The sequence below is a fragment of the Eptesicus fuscus genome, chromosome 22 (assembly GCF_027574615.1).
Source record: "Eptesicus fuscus isolate TK198812 chromosome 22, DD_ASM_mEF_20220401, whole genome shotgun sequence".
NCBI classification, from domain to species: domain Eukaryota; kingdom Metazoa; phylum Chordata; class Mammalia; order Chiroptera; family Vespertilionidae; genus Eptesicus; species Eptesicus fuscus.
Window position 1 is genome coordinate 41,313,794 of NC_072494.1, and position 18,934 is coordinate 41,332,727.

The window sequence follows — 18,934 nt, forward strand, 5'->3', positions numbered from 1 at the left end:
ATAGCACTAAGGTCTAGAACCAGATGTTCTTCAAATAACTAAACCCTCAGTAGAGTCATGTCATCCCCTAACACAATCTTTTACTTCCTCAGCACTATTGGTACAATTATAATTTCAGAGGCCTATGTTCTGAAAGAATCTTAAAGGTTTTTAACCTAGCATTAAATCGTAAGTTTATAACCAAATATATACAATAGTCTAATCTTATAGATGCAGGAAAACTAATGGACACATAAGCAGGCCGAGTAGGGAAATCCAAGTTCAGGGCGGGCTCATCTACCTGAGTGAATCCAAGTTTGATTCGTCTTTGTTTGAAGGTCTTGGCAAACTGCTCAAGCTCCTCAAGGTCACTGGGCTCCTCCAAGCTGGGAGTGTCGATTCGCTTTGGTGTTGCCTGGCTCTGTGGAAGTGTCTGAATTGGGGTTGCAGCTATTGTGCGTGTTGGGGTTGCTGGCTGTTAGAGAAGGAGGAGAAGAACAGACATACAAAAAGGTGTTTAGGTTGCAACTGGACCGTGCAGCAAGTAAACAACCTAAGGAAACAGCTGTATTGGGGGAGGATTATGAAGACCCTGTAACATGTAGTGTTTGTGGAGAAAAGCAGAATGTGAAATCATGTACACCAGAATCACAGGTAACGTTAAAATGTAAAGAACTTGTCTACCTAAAAATGAAACTCAGTATATTTGGGTTTTCAAATGGTCTGAATACATGTATTTTATGCCTTTTAATAGATTAGTCCTCATTTTTTAGACTCTACTTAATAAACATACCACTTAAACTATAAGTTTCAAAACAGCAGGGACTAATCTATCTTGTTTATCACTATCTTGTATATCTCCAACTTGTGACACAATATTATAAAAAATATTACTATAAGATTATTAAAGTATCTTAAAAGCAAACCACCTACAGTTTAAATAACTTAACAGCTTCATTTGTGTATATTTCCTCAAATTTTCCATAGATCTATATTTCTTTTCTTTATTATCCTGTTTTTTTCCATTGATTTTTAGAGAGTGGGAGGGGGTGAGTGAGTGAAACATTAATGAGAGAGACACATCAACTGGTGGCCCCCTGCACCCCCGCTGCCGCGCCCCTTCCGGGACCAGGGATCAAACCCACAACCCAGGCACAAGCCCGTGACCGGAAATCAAACCTGTAACCCTCCAGTGCCTATAGACGCTCCAACCACTGCTCAGTGGCCAGGGCAATTATGTTTTTTTTATTCCTCTGGTTTTTCAGTCTTCCTAATTATCATTTTCAAAGGCTGACGGAAGCAATAGGATCATAATTTATTTAACAATTTCTTCATTGCTGGACACTTCTTTGTTTTCACTAGCACAGGTGACACCACAACAAACGGTGCTGGCGTTAGTTCTCTGAGATAAACTCATGAGGCACTTTCTGTAACCAGATAAAGGGCGGCCAGAGACAATGGCGTCGCTTCTGATTCCCAGCAGCATGTCGGTTCTCACCATCCAATCTCTCCCCAAAATCTGTCAGCAGTTTTCAAAATGTTCTGCTAATTCACTGTTGCCCTAATTCGTATTTCTCTTATTACACAAAGTAAAAATTTTCCCATGTGTGAATTATTATCTGTATCTCCTTTGATGTGAATTAGTTTTACATCAGAACCCATTTATATAAAGTATTAATGATCTTCTCATTCTTATCCTTAAAGAACTCATCAAATGTTACAGAACTGTGTTGCATTAATGCAAATTTTTCCTATCTGCTTTTCCTTTTATTTTTCAACATACCCAAATTTTAAATTATCAAAAGAAAAAAAAGGGGGGGAAACTTTTTTCCTTTCTAATATCATCTGTTGCTTCAAATCTGAAAAAACTTTCATTTATTTCTAACTTGGATAAATTTTTCTAATATTCTACCTGCTTCTTCTATGTATTTTAAAATATTTAATTACTGAAATCCATCTAAAGTTTACTTGGGCACACAGGGTATAATCTTTCCTTTTTGTAGAAGAAATATAAAATGTCCTTATTGTGAAAACACAAGCACTAGGAGACGTCCTTCTGAGTATCACTAGTGACAGCCAGGTGCTGCTGTGAGTGCATCTCCATCGCTCAGCTGACCCTTCCTGTGACTGGTGCCCGGGGGGGAGAGATCGCAGGCCAGGATCACACACCAAGTCTGTGGCTGTGAGTTTTGCTCCTGTAGTTGAAATGGGTCCACCCCTTACTTGGACCTCATTAGTCAGATGCTCTCTCCAGCTGAACTCACTAGCCCAGAAAACTACACAACAGGACTCCACAGGCCTGCAGATGGGGTAAGCACCTCTCTGTCCCGTGCAGTGAAGACAACACTCATTTCTGACACGGTGTCACTAGGAATTTTTAACCTGGCCTTTGGGGAGGTGCCCAAAACAGCACCAGACACCTACGTGGCTGTACGCTTCCCAGTCTCAACTGTCAGACTAGTACTTCACCTCCAGGCTCGAAGTAGCTTTGCGCTCAAATAATAAAGGACCAAGCATCACTTGGGTCACCTTAGGTGGGGTGGTTATAGAGGCGTTGCTCCAGCCCCAGCAGCCTGAGGCTGGCTGGCCCAGACCTCGAGGACAGAGTGGAATCCAGTGAGCAGGGGCAGGATAACACAACGCCACCATGTGCAGAGCAGGTGGGCCAGGAAGGAATTACTTGTGTAGGTCTTCTCAAAACTCCACCCTTACTTTTGTATTCAGCATCTTCACAATAAAATGTGCTGTTTACTGTGCAGTTTGAAGTGTTTTGACAATCACATAACTGCTACAAGTGATTCAGGATATTTCCATCACCCCCAAAGTTCCCGTGCACCCTGTGCTGTCTGACCCCACCCTGGGCCCCAGCCCTGGAGACCACTGATAGGACTTAAGCAAATGGAACGGTTCAGCAGGTGTCCTTCATGTCTGGCTTCTGGCACTTGAACGGTGCTTCTGAAATTCACACGGGTTCACTGCATCAGAGCACATCTCTTGCTACTGCTGAGTAGCATCTGCCACGTGGCTATGCCAAATGAAACCCAAGCTATTCATCAGCTGATGGGCATCTCGGTTGTCTCCAGTTTGGAATGACTATGAATAACAGTGCTTCGAACATTCACAGACAGAGTTTGGAAGAACTGCTAGGTCAGAAGGCATACAGATATTTAACTTTATAAGAAACTACCAAGCTGTTTCCTAAAGCATCTGTACTGTTTTACAACCCTACTAGCTGTATGCAAGCTCTAGTTGCTTTACCTTCTCGCCACCCTGGGTACTGTCAGTCTTTTTCATCCTGCCCGTTCTGGCGGGTATGTGGTGATATTAGCATTCCCCCAGGACTCATGATTTGGGGCACCTCTATGTATGTTTACTGGACATTCACATATCTTCTTCAGTGAAGGATCTTCAAACATATTGTATGCAATCCCTTTTTAGAACATCAGGTTGTCTCATGATTGAGTTGTATGAGCTCTTTATATATCCTAGGAACAAGTCTTTTATCAGATATAAGTTTTAATAATATTTTCTTCCAGCCTGTGTATTTTCTTTTTATTCTTTTACCAGAAGCTTTTACTTTTTACAAAATTCATCAATTTTTTTTCTTTGATGGTCAGGACTCTTTAGTACCACTTAAGAAATCATTACTGTGCCCAAGGACACAAAGACTATCCCTGAGTTTACTTCTAGAAGTTTATGTCTACAACCCACTTCAAACTCACCTCCGCACAGCGGGAGAACCAGGACCGAGGTCCTGTCTTCACCGTGCACGGCCCACTGGGCAGTGCCACTTGTTGAGAGACTTTTCTCTTCCCACGGAAGCCTCTGGCACCTTCGTGGGCAATCAGTTGTCTACAGATGTGTGGTCCCACTGGACCTTCACACTTTCTATCCACGTGTCAGTATCACACCGACTTCATTACTGTGGTTTACAGTAATTCTTGACATCAGGCAGCCTTTCAACTTCCTTAGTTTTCAAATTTGCCTGGCTATTCTATGTCCCCCACAATTCCATATATGTCAGTTAGAAATGGCATGTAAATTTCTAAGAAAGCCAGCTGCGTACTGATGGCATCGTGTGGGATCCATAGATCAATCTGGAGGAAACTCACATTTGAACAAACAAAGCCTTCTGCTTCATGAACATGTTAGGTCTCACCATCAACTTAGGTCTTCTTTAAATTCACTCAGCAATATTTTGTAGTTTTCAATGTAAAGGTCTTGCAAATGTTTGTTAAATTTATCCCTAGGCACTATAAATACTTTTTTCCCTTAATTTCAACTTCCAAATGATCATTGTGATTGGGAGAATACAGATTTTTTTTGTGTATCAACTTTGTATCCTACACACTTGCTAAAATCACCTATTAATTTCAGCAGCGTTTGTGTGGCTGCCTTGGAATTTTCTGCACAGGCAATCATGTCGTCTATCAATCAAGGTAGTCTTCTTTCTTCTTTCTAATCTGCGTCCTTTCTTTCTTTTTCTTGACTTATTGTACTGCTGGAGCCTTCAGTACAATGCTGAGCAGGAAGTATTCATCTTTATGATGCTGAGTTTTTGGTGGATGCTTTTTTACAGGTTGAGAAAGTTACCCTCTATTCCTAATTTGCACGAGTTTTTATCATAAGTAGATGTTGAATTTTGTCAAATCTGGTAATGTGTGAAAACTTCCATGACTACAGACAGAGTCAGAAGTGGAATGGGCCCCAGGGTCAGCAGTTTAGAACATCACCTAATTTTAGATGTGCAAATGACATGCTCAGTCACAGCTGAACTGGTCTAATACTCCCACCTCTCAGTGCCTAGACTGGTGCGTTTGTAGAGCTACACTCTGGTAGAAATGAGCTAAAGCAACACCTGAAAGTTGAGAGGAGAGAAGACACAAGGGTCAGGGTCTCTATGCAGCTCCCAAGAAAGGGCCAAGGGTGCTCGGGCCTTCGCTGAGGCACCAGGCCTCTAGTTCAAGGCAAGCTCTACTGCAGCGCTGGGGGAGGGTGGTCCAACAGCCAGAACTCATTACTCACTTGCCACTAAGATTGTCATTCTTTATGAACATACATGAAAAAAAAAGGACTCCTTTAAGATTTTCAAAGACTACATCAATTTGGTAGTGGTGCTTTATCAAGCTAATAAGTCCAGCTTTGAATTTTTGGTCAGTTTTTGAATACTAGGATTTTTAAAATTAGGATGTTTGTGTGTGTGTGTGTGTGTGTGTGTGTGTGTGTATGTGTGTGTGTGTGTGTTTAATTCAACGAAGTCCAAAAGCCCCTTAAAACAACAGGACAAGAAAAAGCAAACCCCATGGGAGAAGTCTGACCTGGGAGGTGAGGGTAATGCTTGGCTGCGACTGTAGGAGGTTGGCTTGGCTTTGCTGAGGTAGTTGCGTTAAAAGATTTTGCGCTTGCAGGAGACCTGTTAAAACACAACACATTATGCCAGGAACATCAGGACTACTTTGAACTCATAGCAAAAAGAATATGATCTCCTGATAGTCTTATTGGTCTTACTAAAGTTCAATTTTGCTAATGTGACTTGGGCAAGGAGATATGAAACATTAGACTAAGATTGGTATGTCTTTAGTGTAACCTGAATGACCCTCTAATTGGCCAGTTCTTCACTTTCGGGCGGAATGGATGAAAGTGAAGTAGTCTAAGTGGAAGCAGACTGACATTCCCAAGAGCTCAATCTCTCACCCAGAATCCTTCACAAACAACCAGAGAATTGTCTAGTTCATGAAGGGAGCAGACTACCCTTTAAGTGTAACAGGCATTTGCATAACAAAAGGTTCTGGAGTGAATGGTCAAGAAAAAAGCTAAGCAACAGCAATGATAAGGAACCACAGAGAAGCACTAGCGGGCTGAAGCCTTGATACCCGCCCGGACACCCTCTGCACTGATGCCATTGACAAGCTTTACAAACATGATCAACTTGATTGTTGATAAAATATTCACCACTAAAAAGCGGTGAAGACAGTTTTTATCATTCACAAAATGAGCACACCTTCTAATGTAACACCCTCTCCTTCTCAAACCTTAAAAGAAACCAAATGATTGTTAGAAGCATATACCTGAATGCTTGGCCCACATTCTTTGAATACACTTCTAGGAAAAACTACCAAAACACCAGAAGCAATTTATCCAATTTATGTTCAGCATGTTGAGGGATTTCATTTAGACTTTTGGCCAAACTCTTGGTTCCTCCTTAGTGATTATAGAAATGATGGCAGGGAAGAACTACCTTCAGTATTGTGGTACGCATGAAAAAAATATTCTTCTTAACATGAATAGTGAGTTTAAAGGTCAATAAAATTTAAGGAAAACATTGTTCTAATGGGCAGTTTCAGGCCGCGTGCCCTGCGAGTGGACAGCTGTGACGGGCTCACCCTGCTGGCCCTGGGGCGTCTGTGAGATGATGAACTGTGCTGGCTGCAGGTTGGTGGTTGGATGTACCAGCACGAACTGCTGCAGGTTGAGATTCTGCTGCTGAAGTTGCTGTAGCTGTTGCAGATCCTAAAGCATTAGAATTAAAACATGGTTGGAGAGGGAGATAAAAGTTTGCTTATTCGTAACATTCTCAGACGAGGCGTTCTGTCCCAACCCAATCAGGCAACACTTCTCACTCCTGCACGAACACACACTCGGGTGTGTCCACAAAGCGAGAGAAAAAACGGAGCTCCTACAAGGACTATATTTGTTGGCAGATGTTGTGTCGTGACTTACAATGAGCCTAATTTTCAATGGTTATTTCCAATTCCTACAATAAATGGTTATAGTTTGTGTTTTAACATGTAGAGACCAATATGGGTTTTAAAAATCAAGTGGAGTTTAAAAATCAAATGAGAAAAGAATGTTGTTTTTTAAATACTTGACTGATTTTTCTCTGAAGTAAAAATTGAAAGTGCTATCTGAATTTGCATAATCAAATTAAAAAATCTATAGTGATTTATGAAATTTGGCACCAGCTCATTGAATTCAACTGAGAAATCACTGTGAAATATTAAGTTATCCATATAAAAATCTGATCGATATCATCTTATCTTATTAAATAATGTCAACATAGGGTCTCACAGCTTAGGCACTAACAACATGTTTTTGGTGATGAAGGAAGTGGTCAAAATAAAAACGTCATCTTGATAAAGATCGTATATAATAGCCAAAAAAGTTAGTCTGACATCTCTTCCCTACTCTTGTAGTTGCTTCTTTGTGCTGTCTAGTCACACTCCCGCTCCCTTTCAGTCCATTCCCAAGGCCTCCCTCGGGGATGAACACAGCTGTGCAGGACCAGGCTCATAACAATCTTCAAAGACCTCACTGCCCTGACTACTCCTTCTCTCTTCCTCTCCTTGAGACGAAGGATTTCATTCACCTCCCTCCTTGGTGGTACTGTCTATGCCTCTTAAATACATTTTTATTATCTGTGATACTTGGCTCCAAAATGTGAAAAACGAAACCAAACAATATCTTAACACAGTTCTGCCCAAGCTCCTGGGCTGCAGCAGGCGCCTCGCTGGCTCGCACATGGGCAGCACTCACTCTGGCACAGGACAGAGCCAGGCTGCAGCCGGAGGCTAATGAAACGCAGTGACGTGACCAACCCCCTGCTTCAGAAATATGCCAGCTAATTATTCAAGAATTGTCACTTGATGCAGTCAGTTATTTAGAGCTCCTGTGCCTGCAAGGGCCCCACTAACAATCAGAAAGTGAATTTCCAATTAAAGGAAAGCTGCCCTTCTGATCCTCACTTCCTGCCCCAGCTCCCAGATTGTTCCTCACTTCCCACCCCGGCTCTGAGACTGTTCCTCTCTCTGCTCTGGCTCTGAGGCTCTGAGACTGTTCCTCTCTCTGCTCTGGATCTGAGGCTCTGAGACTGTGCCTCTCTCTGCTCTGGCTCTGAGGCTCTGAGACTGTTCCTCTCTCTGCTCTGGCTCTGAGGCTCTGAGACTGTTCCTCTCTCTGCTCTGGCTCTGAGGCTCTGAGACTGTTCCTCTCTCTGCTCTGGCTCTGAGGCTCTGAGACTGTGCCTCTCTCTGCTCTGGCTCTGAGGCTGAGACTGTTCCTCTCTCTGCTCTGGCTCTAAGGCTCTGAGACTGTTCCTCTCTCTGCTCTGGCTCTGAGGCTCTGAGACTGTTCCTCTCCCTGCTCTGGCTCTGAGGCTCTGAGACTGTGCCTCTCTCTGCTCTGGCTCTGAGGCTCTGAGACTGTTCCTCTCTCTGCTCTGGCTCTGAGGCTCTGAGGCTGAGACTGTTCCTCTCTCTGCTCTGGCTCTGAGGCTCTGAGACTGTTCCTCTCTCTGCTCTGGCTCTGAGGCTCTGAGACTGTTCCTCTCTCTGCTCTGGATCTGAGGCTCTGAGACTGTGCCTTTCCCTGCTCTGGCTCTGAGGCTCTGAGACTGTTCCTCTCTCTGCTCTGGCTCTGAGGCTGAGACTGTTCCTCTCTCTGCTCTGGCTCTGAGGCTCTGAGACTGTTCCTCTCTCTGCTCTGGCTCTGAGGCTCTGAGACTGTTCCTCTCCCTGCCCAGCTCTGGGAGCTACTCACTCACCTGTGCGATCTGTATGGGCTGAGACAGCGGGATCTGCGTCATGGGCGTGGCGGCGGAGGCAGAGATGGTGGCCCCGGCAGCGCTGTGCTGTTGGCTGGCGGAGTGCTGCTGCACCGCAGCAGCCAGCAGCTGTGCCTGTGCCTGTGCCTGCTGCAGGAGCAACTGCTGCTGGGCTGGCGTCAAAGTAAGCTAAACAAAATTAGGACAAACAATTGGAAAGAATTAAAGGAGAAGGGCCCCTAATTCAATCAACTGCTCTGAAGTAGGTAACTCAAGTGGTATTAGACCTTAGCTACCAACTTCACATGGTTATTTAGCATAAGGCTAAAATGTTCATCAGTGATCAAGCTACCGTTACCAGCAGAACATTTAAATGAAAATGGTGGACCTCACTCTGAACTTAAATCATTCAAGCTTGTCCAGGGCCCTAGGTTTCAAGCAAAATAGTAATTAACTAGTAAGCAAGAAGTAAGAAAAAGAATCAACGCTGACAGGCTATGAAAAGAAATGTATACCCAACAGAGCAGCAAGTGGGTATTCAGATGAATGAGGACTAAGTAAGCTGCATCTGACCATGGGAAAGGCTGATAAGGCCCAGCTGCTCCCTATTAGCACGAAGCCTGCCCTAGTCCGTCATTTCCATTATGGCTGAAGATATGACTACAGAATATGAGCTCCATTTGTTTCTTTTCCAAGTCTCCCTGCAGCCCCCTCCCTCCCACAGTCTTTTCTGTTACTGAAAGGAATGGGTCTGCAACTTTACATCCCCTTTCCCATGTTATCTCTGTGAAACAGGTGGTGACAGCCCCTCTCTCTACATGCAAAAAATTCCTGATGCCAGGTTTAACAGAGCTCCAGCCACATAAACCTGAAATCCCAAGTGTCCCTCACTATTACAGAAACTCATCACCCAAAGCAAAACTCAACCAGTAACAGAAGAAATATGTTCAGAGCATATTTAAACTTGCTTTCGCAAGGCAACTTAGTTCAAGCTGCATTAAAGCAGTGTGCTCCTCCTTCCTTGTGGTGCCACGCGCTGATCAAAGGAGAAGGAAGGCTGTCATATTCCGAGGAGCAAGGACTGCCACTCGGCGGCACACCTCCTCCTAAAGGGCGATACAACCTGTCTGTGCCTTAGAGACCGGATCCGAATCAAACGATTCAAAAGTCAGATTCCCTTCCAGATATGTTTATAGAGGTTTTATACAATATATGAACATGTATTCATCTCTACTAATGGGATTTTGTAAACAATTTTGCAATAATTCTTAAAAGAGCCTTCTACTGCCAAAACATACTTAATGGAAATGAAGGACATACAAAATTTTGTGGGTTGATGTGATATGAATTGATTAATAAATAACTCTTCCTCACTACTCCTCAATATCCCACCTCCTCCCCCCAAAATAATGAGAAATTTTCAGCACTGGAAAAATATATTTTTTAAAATATTTTTATTGATTTGAGAGAGAAAGGGAGAGGGAGAGAGAGAAACATTAATGATGAGAGAGAATCATTGATCCGCTGCCTCCTGCACGCCCCCAAATGGTGATTGAACCCACAACCCGGACACGTGCCCTGACCAGAATTGAACCGCGACCTCCAGGTTCATCGGCTGATCACTGAGCCATGCCGGCCAGGCTGGAAAAATATTTTAAATGGTGTCTCAGAGCAAAGACAGCTGAAAAGTTAAATGCTCAATATATTCACATAGGCCAACTTATTGCCAATAAAAATAAATGACATTAATTGAATTCTATGTGCCCAGCACTGTTCTATGAGTTTTACATACAGTATTACCCTTAGTCTTTATCACAATACTGTGGCATGGGCATTAGCAACATCTGCATTTAAGCAAAGGAACACTGAGCCACAGGGAGATGGCATAATTAGCCCAGAGGGTAAACTGAGAGCCAGAATTTGAGACCAGAGGCTAAATTTTAGAACATCACACTGTAACTTAAATGTTCTTCTTTTGTAGGCATTATTCCCTTCTTTAACTTCTGCTCTGCAATGATGTCATAACGCAAATGGTCACTACTATTCATCAATGCAAGAGTCTCACCCACTGGACAATGATTCCACTGCATGACGAAGCAATAGTGGAAACGTGGGCTTAGAAACGCCGTCAGTTTGTCCCAAGCATCTGCAATTGTAGGGAAGATAGCCTGAAACGTAAGTAATTCCCTCCTCAGAGCTGCCTCCAGTGTAGAGAGTTCCCTAAAGACATAATGGTGCCAGGCCCAGGCCCGTTACTGCCTGCTACAGCAGAGTCCTAATCAACAGCTGGCCAATGGCAGTCTGACACAGAACGTCTATTACGATGCTCCCAGGAAACTTACCCCGGTTATCTGCCCTCCAGCCAGCATGAGCTGGGTCTGCGGGATGGTTGCCTGCACTGAAGGCTGCTGGGAAGGCTGGTTTGGCTGCTGGGAATCCCCCGATTCTTCATTAGATTTAGACTGAAGGTGGGAGGGGGTAAAGAGATTTCAAATTGTTCATTAAAAGAAATGCACTTATAACTCCATATTTTAAGAATTATTTAAAACATGAACTTATTCAGTCATGAGTTTTCTGGTTTCACTCTTTTCCTTTCTTATAAATTTTTGTATTTTCCTGATTTTGCATATTAAGTTTATAGATTTTTTTTTTTGTTCCATTGCCAGCAAAGCTGCAATTATAATTTTTAAGAAGAAAAAATAACTTTGGTCCTCCACAAACAGGCGGAATTCACCCTAATCCTCCCCTATGGGGCGGGGTGAGAGGAGAGCGCACTTCCCACCTCTACGGGAGAGCCTCCAGTCCCACGTTCTGAAGTGCCTTTGGTGGGCAGTCTGGCCTTACTCCCACAGCAGGGAGTGGTTGCCTGGCCCATGGAACTTCCTCTAGTATCTAGAGAACTTTAATCTAGCATTGCCCATCAAGTAACACTGCAGCTTAGAGGGAAACGCTGCCCTCAGGAGGGAAAGAACTCAGTCCTGGAGGGGCACCGAGGGAACATTTTATGTTAAATGAACACTGGTTATACAGAGCATTGAAATGCTGCATAGATTTGCATATTTCCCACCACCTGTTTTGGGGACTGCAGCAAGGCTAATTAACATAGAGGCTCTGATTAATTCTGCCAGTCAGTGAGGTAATTACAGTGCAGGACTGTAAACAAGCGGCACTGGAGACAGCCTGTTTGCCAACATCTCTCCAAGGGATGAAAGTTTACCATGGCAACCCAGGCGATTTTCCACCTCCTCTCCCTCACAAAGGGAGGTTGCACTATCTCCCTCTCTTTTCCCTCCTTGTTTCCATGTGTTGGTAGGCCCATATTCCACTGGGTTGCATGGAATGCTCAACCCGAGGTCTTGAGTCATTAGCAACACTGAAACCAATCTTCCAGAAACTGTGTCCCCTCTTGGCTCTTAGTTACCTAAACATGCTAATGAAAGGAAGCAGTAGGCTGATTGAAATATTAAGGAGTCATGCCTAATACTTGAACTTGGCATGCCTTTGCCATGATTCACAGAAGCAATGTAGCCAGATTTAAGTTTTGTTTTAAACTTGTGACTGACTGAAGCACATCAATATCTATAAACAGGTTCCCTTACAACCCTCAGAATCATAACATTTCTGAGCAGAGAAGAACCCTGGCAATTCTCTCAAGTTACCCACTGAAAGGCAGATCAGAAGACATGAGCCCCGGAGGTTAAATGACTTGCTAAAGGTCACGCAGCTAGCAGGCACAGAATGAGAATCAAACCTAAGACCGGCTCCTCTGTACTAGAGTGTTTCTCTAAGATATGACGATGAGCAACAGAAAGACAGTTGGAAACAGAAGGACATTTAAGACTTTATTTGACTTGGTGTTTAGGGATGCGCTACAGGTGTATAACTTGGAAACGTTTTTCCTGGACTTACACAGAAAACTTTGAGAACGGACTTTTCTTGATCACTTTAGGTCACTCACAGTAGCAGCATACTGTAAAATCCAACTTCATTAGTGGCAATGATTACCTCTATTTGGATCTTCATGAGAATCAATAATACAAAAAGGGTACTATCCCTAAGTATTTCATATTATAAAGTTATTGCCTGCTCATTCCATGAAATTGGAAAACTAGGGGAAAATGGAAAAATTGCCCCGCAAGCCCACATGCCAGCTTACCTGTACATTTAAAGACTGAGCAGCGGCCTGTAAACTTGTTCCTGCGAGCTGGACCTGCAGGTAAGAAACCATGGGCATCAGGGTCTACCTGCGGACACCATCATTAGAGCTGTCCTCAACAAGGACTTCAAGTGCCTCTACCAAATGTGTCACTGAGCTAGAACTGAGGCTGAAAGAGGTTTACCTGCTGGGGTTAAAACTGTGCAGACAAGTTCACGGTCCCTCCACCTCCCGAGAAAATGCTGCTCCCACTGCTTTCTGGAGGGTGTTGCCCACACTCAGTTAGCATCACTGGGATGCCACACTGTGTCAGTGAGACATTCCTTACATCACATTCTGCTTGTATTCATAAACACTTAGATCTAAAAACTTAATTCATCTTCCACATTGTGTGAAAGAACACAAAAGAACAAGCTACTTACGTGCATTATTATTATAATCTATCAGAATTATCTGCTCACTCTAATTTCAAAATCTCCATGTACACGGCAGAGTAAAAATCTTACATATGTGCACACCACAGAGTCAAGTCCTTAAGACATGATAGTCCTAGCTACAAGCTCCAGCTGAAAGGATTCTGTCCTACGAAGCGCACAGAAGGCTGTCATATTAATTCACACTCACATGTCATATGTTCAGAAATTCAAACCACAGTTACATTAAAATAAGGGCCAACACTGGGACCATGATGATAATAAATGACTCAGGCAAACATCATCGATGGAGGACTAACATAATACTGACACATTCTCAGCTGTGGGGTCAATAGCTATAGTCAACTAAACTATAAGATGTGGACTAGCCATTCAGTTTGGCATGATTAGATGTGATTAGCACCAGGCTCGATCAACTGAAGAAGTCCCACATCCTGAAAGACCTGCCCAGGCCCCAGCATCCAGGCCTCCATCCTTCCCTCGCTCACAGTCAAGCAGAACATTCTACCTGGTGGAGATGTCCGAAGAAAGCCTGGGCCTGGGCTGTTGAGATTGCTCCTCCAATAGGCACAGGCTGCTTCTGAAAGTCCAGACCATTCGTTTGTGTGCCTAGAAAGCAAGCAAAAGAACGTAATTATGACAAACACAAGTTCAACTGGAATTAAGCACTAGACTTCAGTTACCAACATTTACCAGGCATCCTATCTAATAAAGAGGGAATATGCTAATTGACTGTCATGCCCTCACAAAGATGGCGGTGCCCACAGCCAATAAGGAGGAAATATGCTAATTGGATGCCATGCCCTCAAAGATGGCAGCGCCCAGTCCCCTCAGCCCAGCCAGAGCAGCAGGCGCGGCTGCTCCGTGCACCTGCCTCTGGAGTCCCCCAGTCCTCTCAGCCCCCCAGCCACCCAGGTCTGGCCCAAGGCACAGGCAAGCCTCAGATAGCAGCTGCCCAGCCACCCAGGGCTGGCCCATGGTGCAGGAAGACCTTGGATGGCGGCTGCCCAGCCTTCCAGGGCTGCCCGAGGCTCAGGTAACCAGGGCTGGCTGAGGCTTGCGCTGCCGGCAATGGCAGCAGCAGAGGTGTGATGGAGGCTTCACCTTCCCCTGATTGCCTGGTCACCTCCCGGCCCTGAGGGCTCCCGGACTGTGAGAGGGGGCAGATCGGGCTGAGGGATGCCCCCCCAATCCAGTGCATGAATTTTCATGCACCAGGCCTCTAGTCTATTTGTATAAGCACTTTCCAAAGTACGTCCAAGGCAGAGGAGAGATGCAAAAGAAAGAAAGTGGATTGCAATGATTTCTAAAAGCAGGACTGCAGGACAAGTACCCAAGCACAGAGAGAGCTTAGGAAACAGGAACAAAACTACAAGTAATAATTACAATCTAAGACAGTGTTGGAGAAATCAGAAGTGGATGTGGTGACTGGGAAACAGGCCCGACAAGCATGAGCGAGAGGTGCTGGGGAAGAGATTACTGTCATCTCACTGCTGTTAAAATGGTGGAGATGGAGCTGCAAGGAGGTACCGGGGTTCTCCCCTGGTCTCATCCTTCTCAGCATTTGGCTTCGACAGAAGAAATTCACTGGTGACTTTGACAAGAGCAAGACAAACTTGCTCTTAACTTAAACACATCCTATATAATAAAAGCCTAATATGCAAATTGTCCCCTCGACTGGGAGTTCAACTGCTTGCTATGACGTGTGCTGACCACCAGGGGGCATTGGTGGGCATTGGCAACGCAGTGGAGGCGCTGCTGGCCCCGATGAGAGCAGGACCATGGTGGGATGATGGAGCAGGTGAGCGGGCATCGCCAGGCCAATGCAGGTGCAAGCAGGGGCCCAATTGCCCCGCCAATCACCCCACAGATGGTGACCAGTGGCGGCAGCAGGGAGCGGGGCCATCGCCTGGCTCCCAGGCACCGAGGGAGCCAGGTGGGGGCCCAATCGCCCTGCTGATCGCCGTGCAGATGGTGACGAGCAGTAGCGGTGGGAGGGCGGGGCTGCCGCCTGGCTCCCAGACACTGAGGGAAAAAGGGCAAATAGCAATATTAAAATATTTCTTCTAAGTATTGCCCTTTCAATGTGCACAAATCTGTGCACCGGGCCACTAGTTAATAAATAACCTGATTGCTAAAACAGCCATTTATATGATAATCAAAATAGTTTTACTACTGTCTTCAATCCCAAAGTTTAGCTTGAGTCCTATAAGTAATTAGCAAGGGCTCTGCGATGATTGTAATTTTACAAATGTTAGAATCGGACTAACTTGTGGAAAGACATACCATCTTAATAACCAGAAATACATCTAAGGTATCTAAGATGTGGTTTTCAATTACCATATCCACCTATTAGTTAGAACACATCAGAATACTTTACACTGAATAAAATAAAACAGACGGCAGGAACCTGCGAGAACCATCCAGACACATGATCGAGTACTGCCCTTCCACTTCCCACTACTGGAGCACCCATCTCTTCACCCTCACCTCTCTGTGTACACACAGCACAGCAGTTAGGAGAGTGAAGCAGTATTTTTAAAAGGTGGAATTTCTGTCATTATGTGTCCTAATTCCTAGGAAATATATCACTTTTCCTTGAGATAATTATAAAAGAAACTAGAGGCCCAGTGCACAAAATTTGAGCACTGATGGGGGGGTGTCCTTCAGCCTGGCCTGCGCCCTCTTGCAATCTGGGACCCCTCAGGGGATGTAGCAGTGCGCCAAATGGCAGGTGGCCAGGGAGGAGCCAGAACGGGGGCTGGGCGCCACTTGCACTCATCCCGGCCCATTGCGCCTATTGCCGCTGCTCGGTAGTTCTGCCACAGAGTTGGGAGAGGCTCCCGCTGCTGCAGCTGTGCTCGCCAGCCGAGAGCCCAGCTTCTGGCTGAGCGGCGCTCTCCCTGTGGGAGCACACTGACCACCAGGGGGTAGCTCCTGCATTGAGCTTCTGCCCCCTAGTGGTCAGTGGGCATCATAGTGACTGGTCAACCAGTCATTCTGGTCATTCCATCCTAACGGTCGCTTAGGCTTTTATATAGATACTAGAGGCCCAGTGTACGAAATTCATGCACGGGTGGTGGGAGGGTGTCCCTCAGCCCGGCCTGCATCCTCTCCAATCTGGGGCCCCTCAGGGGATGTCCAGTTGGACATCCCTCTCACAATCCAGGACTGCTGGCTCCTAACCACTCGCCTGCCTAACCGCTCGCCTGCCTGCCTGACTTCCCCTAACTGCTCCCCTGCTGGCCTGGGTGCCCCCAACTGCCCTCCCCTGCCGGCCTGGGTGCCCCCAACTGCCCTTCCCTGCAGGCCTGGTCACACCCAACTGCCCGCCCCTGCTGGCCTGATCTCGCTCCCAATTGCCCTCCTCTGCCAGCCTGATGGCCCCCAACTGCCCTCCCCTTGCCCCTAACTACCCTCCCCTGCCAGCCTGGTCGCACCCAACTGCCCTCCCCTGCAGGCCTGGTCACTCCCAACTGTCCTCCCCTGCTGGCCTGTTCACCCCCAACTGCCCTCCTCTGCCAGCCTGATCACCCACAACTACCCTCCCCTGCCGGTCATCTTGTGGTGGCCATCTTGTGACGATGTGAGGACGGCCATCTTGTGATGACGTGAGGGTGTCGCGCAAGGGTGCGAGGACCACGTAGGCTTTTATTAGTATAGATAGATGTGTATATAAATTGCACCTCCTTAAAATCTGATTGTTCTTTTATGTTTTTTTTCCCCATACATAGGATACTATAGAATTATCTAGACCTATGAAGTTAATGAAATTACAAGATACCTGCTTGTGTCAAATAGTGATGGGCTAGTATGAAGTAAAATATAAAGTGATTGGGGTCACTTCTGAAAGCCACACACTATACAAGTTTCACTGTCTTAAAGTTGAAATGCTGTTGTTTCTATCTCTATGCACAAAATCATTACTAGGTTAGGATTTTCAGAGTGGCCCTTCCAGTGTGACTCAGTGGTTGAGCATTGACCCATGCACTAAGAGGTCGTTCAATTCCTGGTCAGGGCATATGCCAAGTTGCTGGCTCAATCCCCAGCAGCGAGTGTGCAGGACACAGCAGATTCATGTTGATGTTTCTCATCGATGTTTCTCTCCATCTCCCTCTGTCTCTAAAATTAATAAAAACATATTTAAAAAAATTTTAAGAGTGTACAGAATTAGAGAAACATGCTAGGAATAAATGAAGAAGGCTGAGGGAAGGTAAGATTTTGAAAAGCAGAGACAAGCACTAGGAATGGACACGTCACCACTTTTGGAAGTCTGCCAGAACCAAGTGCTCCACTCTCATGGGACCACAAGAGTTCTAAACACTGGGTCCATTTCCAAGTTCCCACAAAAATGGTAACAAGCCCATTTTAAGTCAGATAGCACTAACTAACATAAGACTGATTGATTTCTGGTGTCCCTGGTATAGACCCTTCTACAAGGACCTACGAGTAATACTATTTAGGTGCTCTGGCTCTGCCACTGGGACATGGCACAAAGGTAGGATACCCAAAGCTAGTAAGGTAAAAAGAACATTCCACAATACCAAAAAACAGAGATGTAAGATGCAAAGGCAGATGTTTTTTAATAAGGTGATGAGGCTCCACTGGGAGATGAGTGATAGAAGAAAGTAGACATGATGTAGAAATCATTCTTATAAAACATAGAGACTTAAACTCGGCTAAAAGGAGAGGAGAGGGAACACGCACATGCGTGCACGCACACTCAGCCTGATCAATTTTGAGGATGAGGACAATATGGGGAGACAGAGCATTAGAAGCCAGCACCAAATATGTGCCTGGAAAACTGGGAACATCCAAGTCAAAAAAAAAACACAGGGGAATGGACAGGAGAGAAGGTGAATTTGCAGGAAGGAAGGTTAACATCAGAGAGAGAGAACTCAGAAATCCTGACCAAACAGGGAAGAAAAGTGATCCGTGATCCAGAAGGCAGTTTCAGATGACAGGCCAGAGCTCGCGCTTCTGTAAGGCTGTTCCTGGAACGGCATTACGAGGTGAACTGCAGAGATCTTGTGTCCAACCTCCTTATCTTATTGGTGAAGAAACAGAGCATAAGAAATCTTCAGAGGATTGCTCAAGATGTCAACACTAGTTTGTGGAAGAGCCAGGACATGGAATGTGTTCCCTGATTCTGTCTAATCACTTACAGAGAAGTAATAGCTAAAATCAGGAGTAAAAATGTCTATCAGAGAAGAATGGATATAGAGAAAAGAGGGTTGAAGACAGGAGGGTACCAACATGAGGAGATGAAAAGTCAAAGAGAGCCAGAAAGGAGGCAGCTAAGAAAGTAGAAAGATCCCTCAAGACTAGTGTGCCTCGAAGCCAGTGAAGGGAGAGCTACGGGACAGGGTCGTTTAATATTGTCCAATGTACAGCAAAGAGAAGGAAGTGCTAAGAGAGAAATTAATCCAAAGAGAACAAAGGAGAAGCAATAGTAAAGTTAAAACCAAAAAACAGTGAAAGAGCAACAAAAACACACCCAGGGGCGCGAAAAAGTAGGTTTACAGTTGTAATACAAAAATACAGTAATCCTATCTAATAAAAGAGTAACATGCAAATTGACTGTCACTCCAACACACAAGATGGCTGCCCCCATGTGGTCAAAGATGGCTGCCCCCATGTGGACACAAGATGGCCACCACAAGATGGCTGGCAGAGGAGGGCAGTTGTGGGCAATCAGGCATGCAGGGGAGGGCAGTTGGGGTTGACCAGGCCTCCAGGGGAGGATAGTTGGGGGGGACCAGGCCTGCAGGGGAGGGCAGTTGGGGGCAATCAGGCCTGCAGGGGAGGGCAGTTAGGGTTGACCAG

General features: G+C 45.2%; 1 protein-coding gene across 1 annotated transcript in view; it reads right to left on the minus strand.

Moving 5' to 3' along the window:
- POU2F1 (POU class 2 homeobox 1) overlaps positions 1–18,934 on the minus strand; it is a 117,988-nt gene that overhangs the window by 15,733 nt on the left and 83,321 nt on the right. The window contains exons 3-9 of the mRNA XM_054712026.1: positions 13,617–13,717; positions 12,675–12,728; positions 10,861–10,980; positions 8,519–8,707; positions 6,363–6,489; positions 5,298–5,392; positions 281–454 (exon numbers count right to left, since the gene is read on the minus strand). Of these exons, the coding sequence (XP_054568001.1) occupies positions 281–454; positions 5,298–5,392; positions 6,363–6,489; positions 8,519–8,707; positions 10,861–10,980; positions 12,675–12,728; positions 13,617–13,717 (860 nt within the window). The remainder of the gene's footprint in view (positions 1–280; positions 455–5,297; positions 5,393–6,362; positions 6,490–8,518; positions 8,708–10,860; positions 10,981–12,674; positions 12,729–13,616; positions 13,718–18,934) is intronic.